The sequence below is a fragment of the Chiloscyllium plagiosum genome, unplaced genomic scaffold (genome assembly GCF_037043375.1).
Source record: "Chiloscyllium plagiosum isolate Xiang-an unplaced genomic scaffold, Cpla_swu_hap1 HiC_scaffold_33, whole genome shotgun sequence".
Classification (NCBI taxonomy): Eukaryota; Metazoa; Chordata; class Chondrichthyes; order Orectolobiformes; family Hemiscylliidae; genus Chiloscyllium; species Chiloscyllium plagiosum.
The window spans coordinates 17,126,050-17,138,094 of record NW_028270171.1 but is presented as its reverse complement, the minus strand read 5'-3'; the positions used below and the strand labels follow the sequence as shown (position 1 = coordinate 17,138,094).

At 49.2% G+C, this 12,045-nt stretch overlaps 1 protein-coding gene across 1 annotated transcript in view; it reads left to right on the top strand.

The window, feature by feature from the left end:
- Positions 1-292: 292 nt before the first annotated feature.
- LOC122542250 (beta-1,3-N-acetylglucosaminyltransferase lunatic fringe-like) overlaps positions 293-12,045 on the top strand; it is a 56,146-nt gene continuing 44,393 nt past the window's right edge. The window contains exon 1 of the mRNA XM_043679791.2: positions 293-971. Within this exon, the coding sequence (XP_043535726.1) occupies positions 633-971 (339 nt within the window). The 5' untranslated portion in view covers positions 293-632. The remainder of the gene's footprint in view (positions 972-12,045) is intronic.

The window sequence follows — 12,045 nt, the reverse complement described above, 5'->3', positions numbered from 1 at the left end:
ATCAGGAGGTGGGGAAGTCAACGTTTCGGGTGTAACCCTTCTTCAGAACAGCTGAGCTTATGTTTACACAGAAGAAAGGGTTGGTAAGGCAAGAAAGTGGTGGCTTTCAAAGGGTTAAAAAATGCCTCTTTCGCCCCCCGGCCCCTTACCCCATGCAATTGTGGGCGGGTGCCTCCCTCCTTCTGACTCCATCCTCCTCCCTCAAACCTCGTTAACCATTGGCCAGTCCAGCCTGTCACCTCCCCTCTCCTTATCTGATTTCACGAAATTGACACAGGGAACTTACTCCAGAAGTTGTGACAAGTTGAGACACGCTCAGCAGACAGGTGGAACAGTGGAGATATAAAAGCACAGTTAGATAGAGGCATCAGAGAGAGACAGAGTTGCAGACCAGTTAGTACATCCTTATACTGTCACGGCTGTACAACTCTAACTTAAAACTCAGTGGAATTTAAGAAGGGAGCGGGGTTTTAATGGAAATGTCGATGGGTCCCTTTACAACACTAGGACTTCAAGAGTTCAAAACGTGGCTCGGACTGACTGGAGAATGTGGCAGTGCGGTTTAAATTGGACTTTATTCTCGCACGTTTAAGGTTTAAAAAAAACAAAACCCAAGGAAGAGAGGAGGCAAGATGCGCCTGTGTTTGAAGAGGATTTTCCTGACCCTGTTTGGGGCCACGGTCACTTTTTTGTTGGTGGCCGCTGTGGGTTACCAGCGGCGAGAGGAGAGCGGCGGGCGCGGGCTGCAGGCAAGCCGGCTCTCAGTCGCCCCGAGCGGCAGCGGTGCCGAGGAGCGGGCGCTAGCGGCTCAGAGCGAGATGCCCCGCGGACTCGCCCACCCCAGGTCCGCTGACCCGGAACATCAGGTGGAGCTGAGGGACATCTTCATCGCTCTCAAAACCACTCGCAGGTTCCACAAGTCCAGGCTGGAACTGCTACTGGAAACCTGGATCTCCCGAGTTTGGGAGCAGGTGGGCGGATTCGTCTGTTCTCTCTTAAATGAAAAAAAAGTTATTTGTGTTTTGTTTTTGTTGTGCTTTGCATGCTAAGCCAGCAGCTGCTGCCTGACTGGGTGGAGAGGCAAGCTCCGACATCCTGGTGATGCTTTTTCAGTTAGAAAATAGCAGGAGTAGGCCATTCGGCCCCTCGAGACTGCTGCCCCATTCAATGGATTCGATTTGATTCCCTACAGTGTGGAAACAACAGGCCCTTCAGCCCAACCAGTCCACGCTGACTCTCTGAAGAGTAACCCAGCCAGACCCATTTCCCCTCTGACTAATGCACCTAACACTATGGGGCAATTTAGCACGGCCAATTCACCCTAACCTGCACATCGTTGGACTGTGGGAGGAAACCGGAGCACCCAGAGGAAACCCACGCAGGCACGGGGAGAATGTGCAAACTCCACACAGTTACCCGAGGCTGGAATCGAACCTGGGACCCTGGTGCTGTGAGGCAGATGGATCATGCCTGATCCTCAATTCTCTCCTCCAAACCTTTTGACCTTTAAAATCTGTGCTATTTCGTGTTTGATCTTCTAACTCAACAGAATATTCTTTCTCCCCACACCATTTGATGTTCTTAATCTGAATCTCACTGCCATGTCTCTATCTCAATGCCACATATATTCTCTGCTTTTTCTCTACCCTCTGACAACCGTAAAATCTAAATAGAGTCATAGAGATGTACAGCACAGAAACAGACCCTTCGGTCCAACCCGTCCATGCCGACCAGATGTCCCACCTGCCAGCACCCGGCCCATATCCCTCCAAACCCTTCCTATTCACATACCCATGCTACTTAAATGTTGCAATCATTTTAGCCTCTGTCATATTAAGGTTGATTCTCCCACTCAGTCCTATATTCTCGCTTTCTCCCTTTGACGCCCTTAAAATGTAAATATCAACTTTGATTTTTAAACTCAATTTCCCCTCCATACCCTTTGATGCCCTTAAAATCTAAACAATATCATGGTTGATCCTCTATCTCAATCCTATGTTCTTGCTCTTTAATCCCCATACCCCGATATCTTTAAAAAATTTAAATAAAATCTGCCGCCTTCTCGAATACATTCAGTGCCTCACCCACTGACGATGCAGCAGGCTCTCTAGTCTTTGAATAAAGACATGTTCTTTCCTCTTCTCAGTCCTGAATGGTCCTGAAATTGTCCCCAGACAGGGGAAACATCCTGCCTCCATCTGGTCTGTCCAACCCCGTTGGAATTTTATACGTTTCAATTAGATTGCCTCTCATTTTTCTAATCTCTAGTGAATACAGGCCCAGTTGAAACAATCTGTCCCTGTAAAACAGTCCTTTCATCCTGAGTATCAGCCTCATGTACCTCTTCTGCACTTACTCTAAGGCAAATATAACCTGTCTTGGGCCAGGAGACTGAAACTGCACACAATACTTCAGGTCTGGTCTCACCAAGGCTCTGTATAACTGCAGCAAGACACCCTTACTTCTGAACACCTAAACACTTTCAATACTGCGTTGGTCTTAAAACAAGGGGATTTCCTATCCCCAGTAACTTTTGGCACATGCCAACTGGGGGAGGTCATTCAGCCTCCTTGAGTCTGTTCCTTTTGCTGATCTGTAACTTAACCTCCATCTCTTAGTTTTGTAACCCCTGGCATGTTTCAACCTCTGGAAACTGCGCAGGTTTGGAAATTTTGCAACCTGGTCTTCAGCAGGGGAGAGGATTGCACAGATGAATTGGGGAAGTTGGGTCTCTGCTTCCTGAAGGGAAGACAGATGATGGGAGATTGGGTGGCGATGCTCAAAATCATGAGGAGCTCTGGCAGTGTCGAGAGGGTGGAGCTGTTCCCATTGGTGAAGGGGTGAGAACGCGGATTTCAAGTAACTGGTCAAAGACGTAAAAGTGACGTGAGGGGGAGAGAGCATTTTGTTAAACATAGTGAGTGGCACGTGCTGCCGAGGAGTGTGGTGGAGGCAGGTTCAATGGAAACATTCAGAAGAGAATGTAACAGTTCTCTGAAAAGGTAGAATGTGTAGGGTTTATGGGGCAAAGGTATAAGGCCAGATCTCACCTTCATTGCTCAAAACTTTGAGTATAGGAGTTGAGACGTTATGTTGAGGTTGGATGGGATGTTGGTGAGGCCTCTTCTGAGTTATGCATTCAGTTTTGGTCGCCCTGTTATAGGATACTATTAAACTGGAGAGGGCCCTATCCATACTCTACACATTCAATTATTCTTCGAGACCTCTACCCTGAGAATTTGAAACCACAGGGGTGGAGGGACACCACTTCCTGTGACTGATCACACACACAAATTTCAAAATGGGTTTCTGGGCTGGAGAGGCACAGTTAGCATTTCATTCAATGGCCAATTGATCTCATTCCAAGTCTCTTGGCTACTCAAAATCATTTTGTGCTCAGCTCGCACTTTGCTGTCTTTAACTGCTTCTTTGACGTGGCCTTTGGTCATCTGCCCTAACAGAAGGGAAGAATTGGCATTTCCATTGCACCTTGTAGGACCTCAGGATGTCCCAAAGCACTTCACAGGTGCTTCATAAGCCTGGTCATTACGTAGTTGGTTACAATTCCAATGAAGGCCAGGAACTTTGGAAAGAGAATTTCCAATTGACAGAACAAGATCTCATGTTTTAAGATGTTTACTGTAACAAGCAAGCTGGGAGCAAGTGCACTAAACACTATTTGTGTTCAAAGTTTAAAAATCGCACAACACCAGATTATAGTCGAACAGATTAATTTGGAAGCACTCGCTTTCGGAGCACTGCTCCTTCATCAGGTGAAGGATTGTTGTTGTGTGATTTTTTAACTTTGTACACCCCAGTCCAACACCGGTGTCTCCAAATCATGGCTATTTGTGTTGACAGCAATTTCTTTTGAACTGATCGGGCTTTTCCCATTTTTCATCTCAATCAGCTGAAAATCCCACTTCACAATGTAGGCCCGCTTAAAAAGGTAGGCTTTGAGGGGAATCTGAATGGACGTGGGAGAGACGTGCAGCGGTCTGGGTCTGTGCAATTGAAGGTACTGCCATCCAAAGTTGAAACAATGAAAATCAGGGATCTCTGAGGCTAGAATTGGAGGAAGTTGGGTCCAGACCCAATGATAACCGAAGACTTGAGACTGACATGACTTGAGCTGTAATGGTGTGACATTCTCTCGCATGTGTTTGACTTTAAAATGCATTCAGAGGGACAAGCGTTGAAGAGCAGAGAGGGTGAGTAATGGATGCAATGAGTCGGACGTTAAAATGGAAAATGTTGGGTTGCTCTTATCAAACATTTTGCATGAGAAAAGATTAGTATCTTAAGCATGAAGAGCTTCACTTCTATGCACCCTGTTCGTTGTGTGCTCGTTATATCCTGTTACTGGTAACGATAGCAGCTGCATTATCTTATCCATTTCACACAATCGTGTAGTTGATGTGAATCAAGAGTTGCTTTTATCCTGTTATACTTCCTGCATTCTAAACACCCACCTCCCTGCCACCCCTCAGTATGGCATCCAGTTGCAATAATGCCAAGACTCTTGGTTCCACCATCCCAACCAACAATCCAGCGTTAGAGACAAAAAAAAACTGTAGATGCTGGAATCCAAGGTAGACCAGCAGGAGGCTGGAGGAACACAGCTAGGCAGGCAGCATCAGGAGGGACAGGCAAGAGGCTGGAGGGACACAGCAAGGCAGGCAGTATCAGGAGGGACAGGCAGGAGGCTGGAGGAACACAGCAAGCCAGGCAGCATCAGGAGGGACAGGCTGGAGGCTGGGAGAACACAGCAAGCCAGGCAGCATCAGGAGGGACAGGCAGGAGGCTGGAGGAACACAGCAAGCCAAGCAGCATCAGGAGGGACAGGCAGGAGGCTGGAGGAACACAGCAAGGCAAGCAGCATCAGGAGGGACAGGCAGGAGGCTGGGAGAACACAGCAAGCCAGGCAGTATCAGGAGGGACAGGCAGGAGGCTGGAGGAACACAGCAAGCCAGGCAGTATCAGGAGGGACAGGCAGAGGGCTGGAGGAACACAGCAAGCCAGGCAGCATCAGGAGGGACAGGCAGGAGCCTGGAGGAACACAGCAAGCCAGGCAGCATCAGGAGGGACAGGCTGGAGGCTGGAGGAACACAGCAAGCCAGGCAGCATCAGGAGGGACAGGCTGGAGGCTGGAAGAACACAGCAAGGCAGGCAGCATCAGGAGGCTGGAGAAGTCAACGTTTCGGGTGGAACCTTTCTTAAGGGCTGGAGGGTGAGGGGAGCTGCAGATAAATGGAGTGGGAGTGGGTCAGGGTTTTGGGTGGGGAGAGGGTGGAGTGTTGATATAGTGCTCGATCCAAGGGAAAGCAACAAGTTGAATCTAAAATGGACTCACTTACATCAGCATAAGAGCAATGGTTGATGGGTATTTGTGTAAGTGGAAGACCTTTTCCCATTTGCCTATCAGGATGTTCGCTTTTTCTGGTGGATTTATCAATGAATGAGATGTAAACGTCAGGATGATATAACATTGGCTGTGTGGGTGAGAATGAGGAAGCAAGCTGGGCGCTGCCGGAAGAAATGGTGGATTGATGAAATGAGCATGAAAGTGGCAAATGGAATTTAATCCTGAGAAGTGTGAGGTGATGTGTTGATGTTCCAATGAGCTATGAGGCCATGAAGATGGACAGAATAATGGAGCCGATTTGGCCATGCATATCCACGAATCCTTGATGGCAGCAGCACGGGGAGATAATATGTAGAAGCCCAGTTTATCAGAGCAGGAGAAGGCCATTCGGCCCTTTGACCCTGCTGCAGTATTCATGGCGGATCATCCAACACTGTCCCCTGTTCTCACCTTGTCCCCCATACCTTTTAACCTTCCAACTCTAAAGGGTAACCTTTTCACACAGAGGGTGGTATGTGTATGGAATGTGCTGCCAGAGGAAGTGGTGGAGGCTGGTACAATTACATTTGAAAGGCATTAGGACGCATATATGAATAGGAAGGGTTTGGAGGGATATGGGCCAATGGGACTAGACCTATTTAGGATATCTGGTCAGCATGGACGAGTTGGACCGAAGGGTCTGTTTCTGTGCTCTGTATCTCTATAACTCTATCTGACTCCTTGAAAATGTTCAATGTTTTGACCTCAACTGCTTTTTTATGGCAGAGAATTCCCCGGGCTCATCATTCTCTTATACTCTCTTCCGTTAGGCAGAAAATACAAAAGGTTGAAAACACAGACCAACAGATTCGAGGACAGCTTCTTCCCCGCTATTGTCAGAGTTATGAACAGACCTCTCAAACATTACAGTTGATCTTTCTCTGCACCTTCTGTGTAGCTGTAACACTATATTTTGCATTCTTTTCCATCACCCTGATGTACTCCTGTAAGGTATGATTTGTCCGGATAGCACGCAGAACAGTTCTTTTCACAGTATCTCAGTATATGTGACAATAATAAATCAAATCAAACTAATATCTCTGGGTGAAAATGTTAATCCTCATCACAAACTAAATGCTCAAACTGGTTTCTTCAGGGTGTGTTCCCTGGTCATGGGAAACTTAGACCTTTTCTAGTCCTGTTTGAATATTATAGATTTCTATCAGATCTCGCTCGCACCATTGATCTAAACTCTAATAAATATAGACCTAACTGTCCATACATCAATCTTGTCATCCCAGGAATCGGTCTGTAAATCTCCATTGCACTCCCTTCGTAGCTAGAATGTCCTCCTTCAGGGGCAGCATGGTGGCTCAGTGGTTAGCACTGCTGCCTCACAATGCCAGGGTCCCAGGTCTGCTTCCGGCCTCGGGACGACTGTCTGTGTGGAGTTTGCACATTCTCCCCGTGTCTGCGTGGGTTTCCTCCGGGTGCTCCGGTTTCCTCCCACAGTCCAAAGATGTGCAGGTCAGGGTGGATTGCTAAATTGCCTGTGGTGTTAGCTGCGTTAGTCAGAGGGAAATGGGTCTGGCTGGGTTACTCTTCAGAGGTTCAGTGTGAACTTATTGGGCCGAAGGGCCTGTTTCCACGCTGTAGGAGAATCTAATAAGGAGACCAAGACTACACACAGCAGGGTGTGGTCTCAACAAGGCCCGGTATAATTACAGCAGGACATCCTTGCTCCCTGTACTCTAACCTCTCACTATGAAGGCTAACATGCCACCGACCATCTTCACTGTCTGCAAGCTTCCTTCAGTAACCATGACACCCAGGTCACCAAACCCTAACCCTTTCCAAATCAATTGCCATTCCGAGCGTGTGGGATGCTTCAGTTCGTGCTCTGAGGCATGGGGATGCAAGAACTGAGAGGTTATGGCTGGAACTATGTAAAGCAGTAGCTAGACCACAGCTGGAGAAACGCACAGTCTTCAGGACGTAGATTTGAGGATTTGCCAGGACCGCAATGTTTTAGCATTTTTATCTTGCTCTTGTTTTCCTTGGAGTAGCAGAGGCCGTACAGAGATGTTTGTGGAGGTTGATAAAGTAGTGAGCAGGATAGACAGACCGGTCTGGATAGGAAGGACTCATTTCCCTTAACAGAGAGGTCTACAACTGCAGAGAGCAAATGTGTTTAATGCAATTAGCAGGAGGGTTGGAAGGACTTTTGAGGAGGGACTTTATCTTCACCAGAGCGTCTGGAACTCAGTGAGTGAAAAGGTGGTGAAATTTTTTAATTGCATTTAAAAATCCAATATTTTGGAAGTTGAGTTGTTCCGTTGTAACCTATGAAGAGACAGCTGGACTGTGGCAGCTAGAGCAATCCTCATTGGGCTGAATGGCCTCCTCTGTTTCCAAATCCAGCAACAATCCCACCCCCTCAGAAACCAAACACACCAGGCTCCAGCTTCCACCTGGGGAGTTCAGAGACTTTGCTTAGAATTTGTTTCATCTTGTTGATGTGGGAGCGGGGGAGGGGATGAGGAGGCAGCTACACTTTTTGAGGGATACCTGTAGTCTGAGCACCCCCTTGCCGGGCAGTCTCTCAGAGGCTGCCACTGCAGCTGTCTCGCAGCCGATCGGAAAACGGGGGAGGGGGCGTGTTGGGGAGTCCTAACCTCAGCAAGGCCGCAGGGAATCCCAGGGTCACTGTCCCAATGCAGGTTTCGTCAGGGACTTCGGAAGGAAGGAAGGAAAGAGACAGAAGCCACAAAAAGACCGAGGCTTGACTTAATGCTGGCAAAACATCCACAACGCAATAACTCTCTAGCTCAGCCCAAGCTGCTCCTGGCTGGCTTCTTTCGGGGCTGGCAGTCCCTTTTCCAGACTCTGACCTCAAGAACCTCTCCCGAATCTATACTGAGGTAGTTCTTTTTTCACTCCATTTACGTGATGAGGGCATCAATGCCTAGTGCAGCATTTATTGCCCATCCCTAATTACCCAGAGGGCAGTGTAGAGTCACATGGCTGTGGGTCTGGCATCACGTGTAAGGCCAGGCCAGGTAGGGACGGCAGTTTCTTTCTGTGGTGAACATGAGTGAACCAGATGGGCTTTTTCAGCAATAGATTCGTGGTCATCATTTGACTCTTCATTCCAGATGTTCGTTGAATTCAAATCCCATCATCTGGCGCGCCAAGGCTTCGAACCCAGGTCCCCAGAATTTTCTCTGGGCCTCTGGATTAACAGTCCAGTGGTAATACCACTTAGGCCGTCAAGTAGGGCATACCCACTTAGGGGAACATCTTTAAACCAAAGTAAGTTGGAATGTTGAGAGTGGCTTTGGGCCCGTTATCTAAGGAGGGATGTTGGAGGGGGGTCCAGAGGAGGCTCACAAGAATGATCCCGGGGATGAATACGAGGACGCTGGGCCTGTACTCCATGAAGTGGAGAAGGATGAGGGCCTGGTGTCGGATTGAAACTTGTAGAATACTGAGACGCCTGGACAGAGTGGAGTTGGAGCCACTCTTAGGAGAGACTAGGACCCAGGGGCACAGTGAAGGGGTGACCCTTCAGAACTGAGATGAGGAGGAATTTCTTCACCGGAGGGTGGTGACTCTGTGGAACCTATTGCTGCAGAGGACCATGGAGGCCTAGTCATGAGGGTCTTTAAGAGAGAGACAGATCAGTTCTTGGTTGGTAAAGGGATCAAGGATCACGGGGAGAAGGTAGGAGGATGAGGTTGAGAAACCTATCAGCCATGATGGCGTGGTGGAGCAGACACAATGGGCTGAATGGCCCTAAATCTCATGGTCTTATGGAGGTCTCTATTATTCCATCCAGGGTGTGTTTCAAAAGATCTCACTGCACTATTTTAAGAAGATCTGTGTCATAGAATCCCTACAGCGTGCAAACAGGCCCTTTGGCCCTACAAGTCCACAACGACCCTCCAAAGAGTATCCCACCAAACCCATTCCACATTACTCTACATTTACACCTAACGTACACATCCCTGAACACTATGGGGCAATTTCCCATGACCAGTCCACCCTAACCTGCGCGTCTTTGGACTGTGAGGGGAAACCGGAGCACCCAGATGAAACCCACACACACACAGGGAGAATGTTTGTGTGGAGTTTGCACAGTCACCCGAGGGTGGAATTGAACCCAGGTCCCTGGCACTGAGGTAGCAGTGCTAACCACTGAGCCACCGTGCTGTCCACAGAATTCCGACAATGTGGAAACATGCCCTTCGGCCCAAAAGGTCCATACTGACCCTCCAAAGAGTAACCCTCCCAGGCCTGTGCTGTATAATTTTCTGACTCTATAAGATCAAGGGAGTTACCCTGGGAATCCCACCCAACCGTTATCTCTCAACCAACTTCAGAAAAAAGGCAATCTGGTTATTCCCACACGGTGGACCATGGGATCTTTCTGTGCATACATTGGCCCAACCTTATAGCAAGGGGTACACTTAGACCAGACAACTTAGGAGCCCATCGAGTCAGCCTGGCCCTTCACTGAGATGGTGGCCGATCTGACAATCCTTCTAGTTGGTTTTGGAGCCGCGCGGGAGGCTATTGACTGGGTGGGAGTAGAATGTGGGCCGCGGCTGTGTTATTCCCACGTGGCTGCTCCGTGTCAGGAGAAAGGGAAAGGGTACGTGCACAATCTCCTGACAGCCTGCTGGTAAACCACTTGTTGATGACCAGGACTCAATAGCATGTTGCTTCCCAACTTCCCAAGCAGGAGGAGTTGGGACAATGGAGGGAAGCAGCTGGAAGCTCCATTAGCGTGACACTCTGGGAGAGCCAGGCAGTCAGAGCATTTCACTTTTGAACTCCGGGTTGTGTGGAACAATCTTTGGTCACGAGAGGAGGCCTGGAAATTGTGGAGAGCCCTTCTGCTCCCCCTGACCAAAGATGTGGTTAAAATATCACGTTACTGGTCAACCTTGGGCCCTGTTCTCCTGTTCCTGACAGATTTGAGCCTCTTGGAGTCATTCACCTCCTGCTCAGGCCTCCCGTTAAAATGGCCGCCGATGCTGTAGTCCAGGGCCCTTGAGCTAACATTTTGTTGTCCAGTCGTGGGATGCAGGCATTGCTGGCTGGGGCAGCATTTATTAGGCGGAAGTGGGTACTGCCGATGCTAGAGATTAGAGTCAAGATTAAAAGCACAGCAGGTCAGGCAGCATCCGAGGAGCAGGAAAATCGACGTTTCGGGCAAAAGCCCTTCATCAGGAATTTTTATTGGTCATTCCTTTGGGGCCTTCAAGGTGGTGGTAGTGAGTCGCCATCTTGAATTGCTGTGTTGCAGGTGGCTCCAAAGGGAGGGAGTTCCAGGATTTTAACCCAGCAGCAAAGGCACAGACATGTGTTTCCAAGTCGTGTTGGGGTGTGCGGATGGGAGGGGAACTCGCAGGGTGGCTGGCCACCCGTGTATTTACTAGAGAAAGGTGAGGACTGCAGATGCTAGAGACCAAGGCTGAGGGTGTGGCACTGGAAAAGTACAGCAGGTCAGGCAGCATCCGAGGAGCAGAGGGGCTTATGCCCGAAATGTCGACTCTCCTGTTCATCAGATGCTGCCTGACCTGCTGTGCTTTTCCAGCACCACACTCTTATGCCGGATGGCACCAAGCTTCTGGAGTGCCAGACTTTGCCGGATGTGGTTCTGTTTCAGATCTATAGAAAGAACCTGGGTCCCTGACGCTGGGAGGCAGCAGTGCTAACCACTGAGACACCGTACCACCCTTTTTGTTTTGGTATAGAATCTCTCCAGTTTGGGAATGTAGGTTAAAATCCCCTTCCAAGATCTGCTCCTGGGTAGAGGGTCCAGCAGCCCAAGGATCTTCCTCATTGAGGCCATGAGGAAACTTTTTATTTTCTGTTGTGCTACCAAACCTGGTCACACTTGGTCAGATCAACCAATCAGGCTGCACTCTCTCTACCTGTGTCCACCTATCCCTACCTCAACACCCCACACACAACCTCCCCGATCACCCCTTTATCTGCAGCTCCCCTTACACTCACCCCCTAGTCCTGAAGAAAGGTTACACCCGAAATGTCGACTTCTCCACGTCCTGATGCTGCCTGGCTTGCTGTGGTCCTCCAGCCTCCTACCTGTCCCTCCTGATGTTGCCTGGCTTGCTGTGTTCTCCCAGCCTCCTGCCTGTCCCTCCTGATACTGCCTGGCTTGCTGTGTTCGCCCAGCCTCCTGCCTGTCCCTCCTGATGCTGCCTGGCTTGCTGTGTTCCTCCAGCCTCTTGCCTGTCCCTCCTGATGCTGCCTGGCTTGCTGTGTTCCTCCAGCCTCCTGCCTGTCCCTCCTGATGCTGCCTGGCTTGCTGTGTTCCTCCAGCCTCTTGCCTGTCTAGCTGTGGCCACGCAGCTCCCTTTCTGATTTGGCAATGCTCTATGTTGAAAAAGGGGAAACAGACCTTCCACCTCGTTGCGATTTTACACAGGTCGGAGGGGAGGACGATGAGCAACATATGTGGTTATGCCTGGTTGATACATGCTGCACCTCTCAAACACTCGACCCCCCGCCCTCAACAACTCTGATTCCCAAAATCAATGTTCCCACATGTTTTTTTTTCTGGTTTCATTTTATTTTTCAGTTTAAGAGTCTCACACATCTCTTACAGAAGTTTTGCCAGAAAAGCTGATGACTCATGTGTTCAGTGACCAAACCGTCCCCTCAGTGTGCGG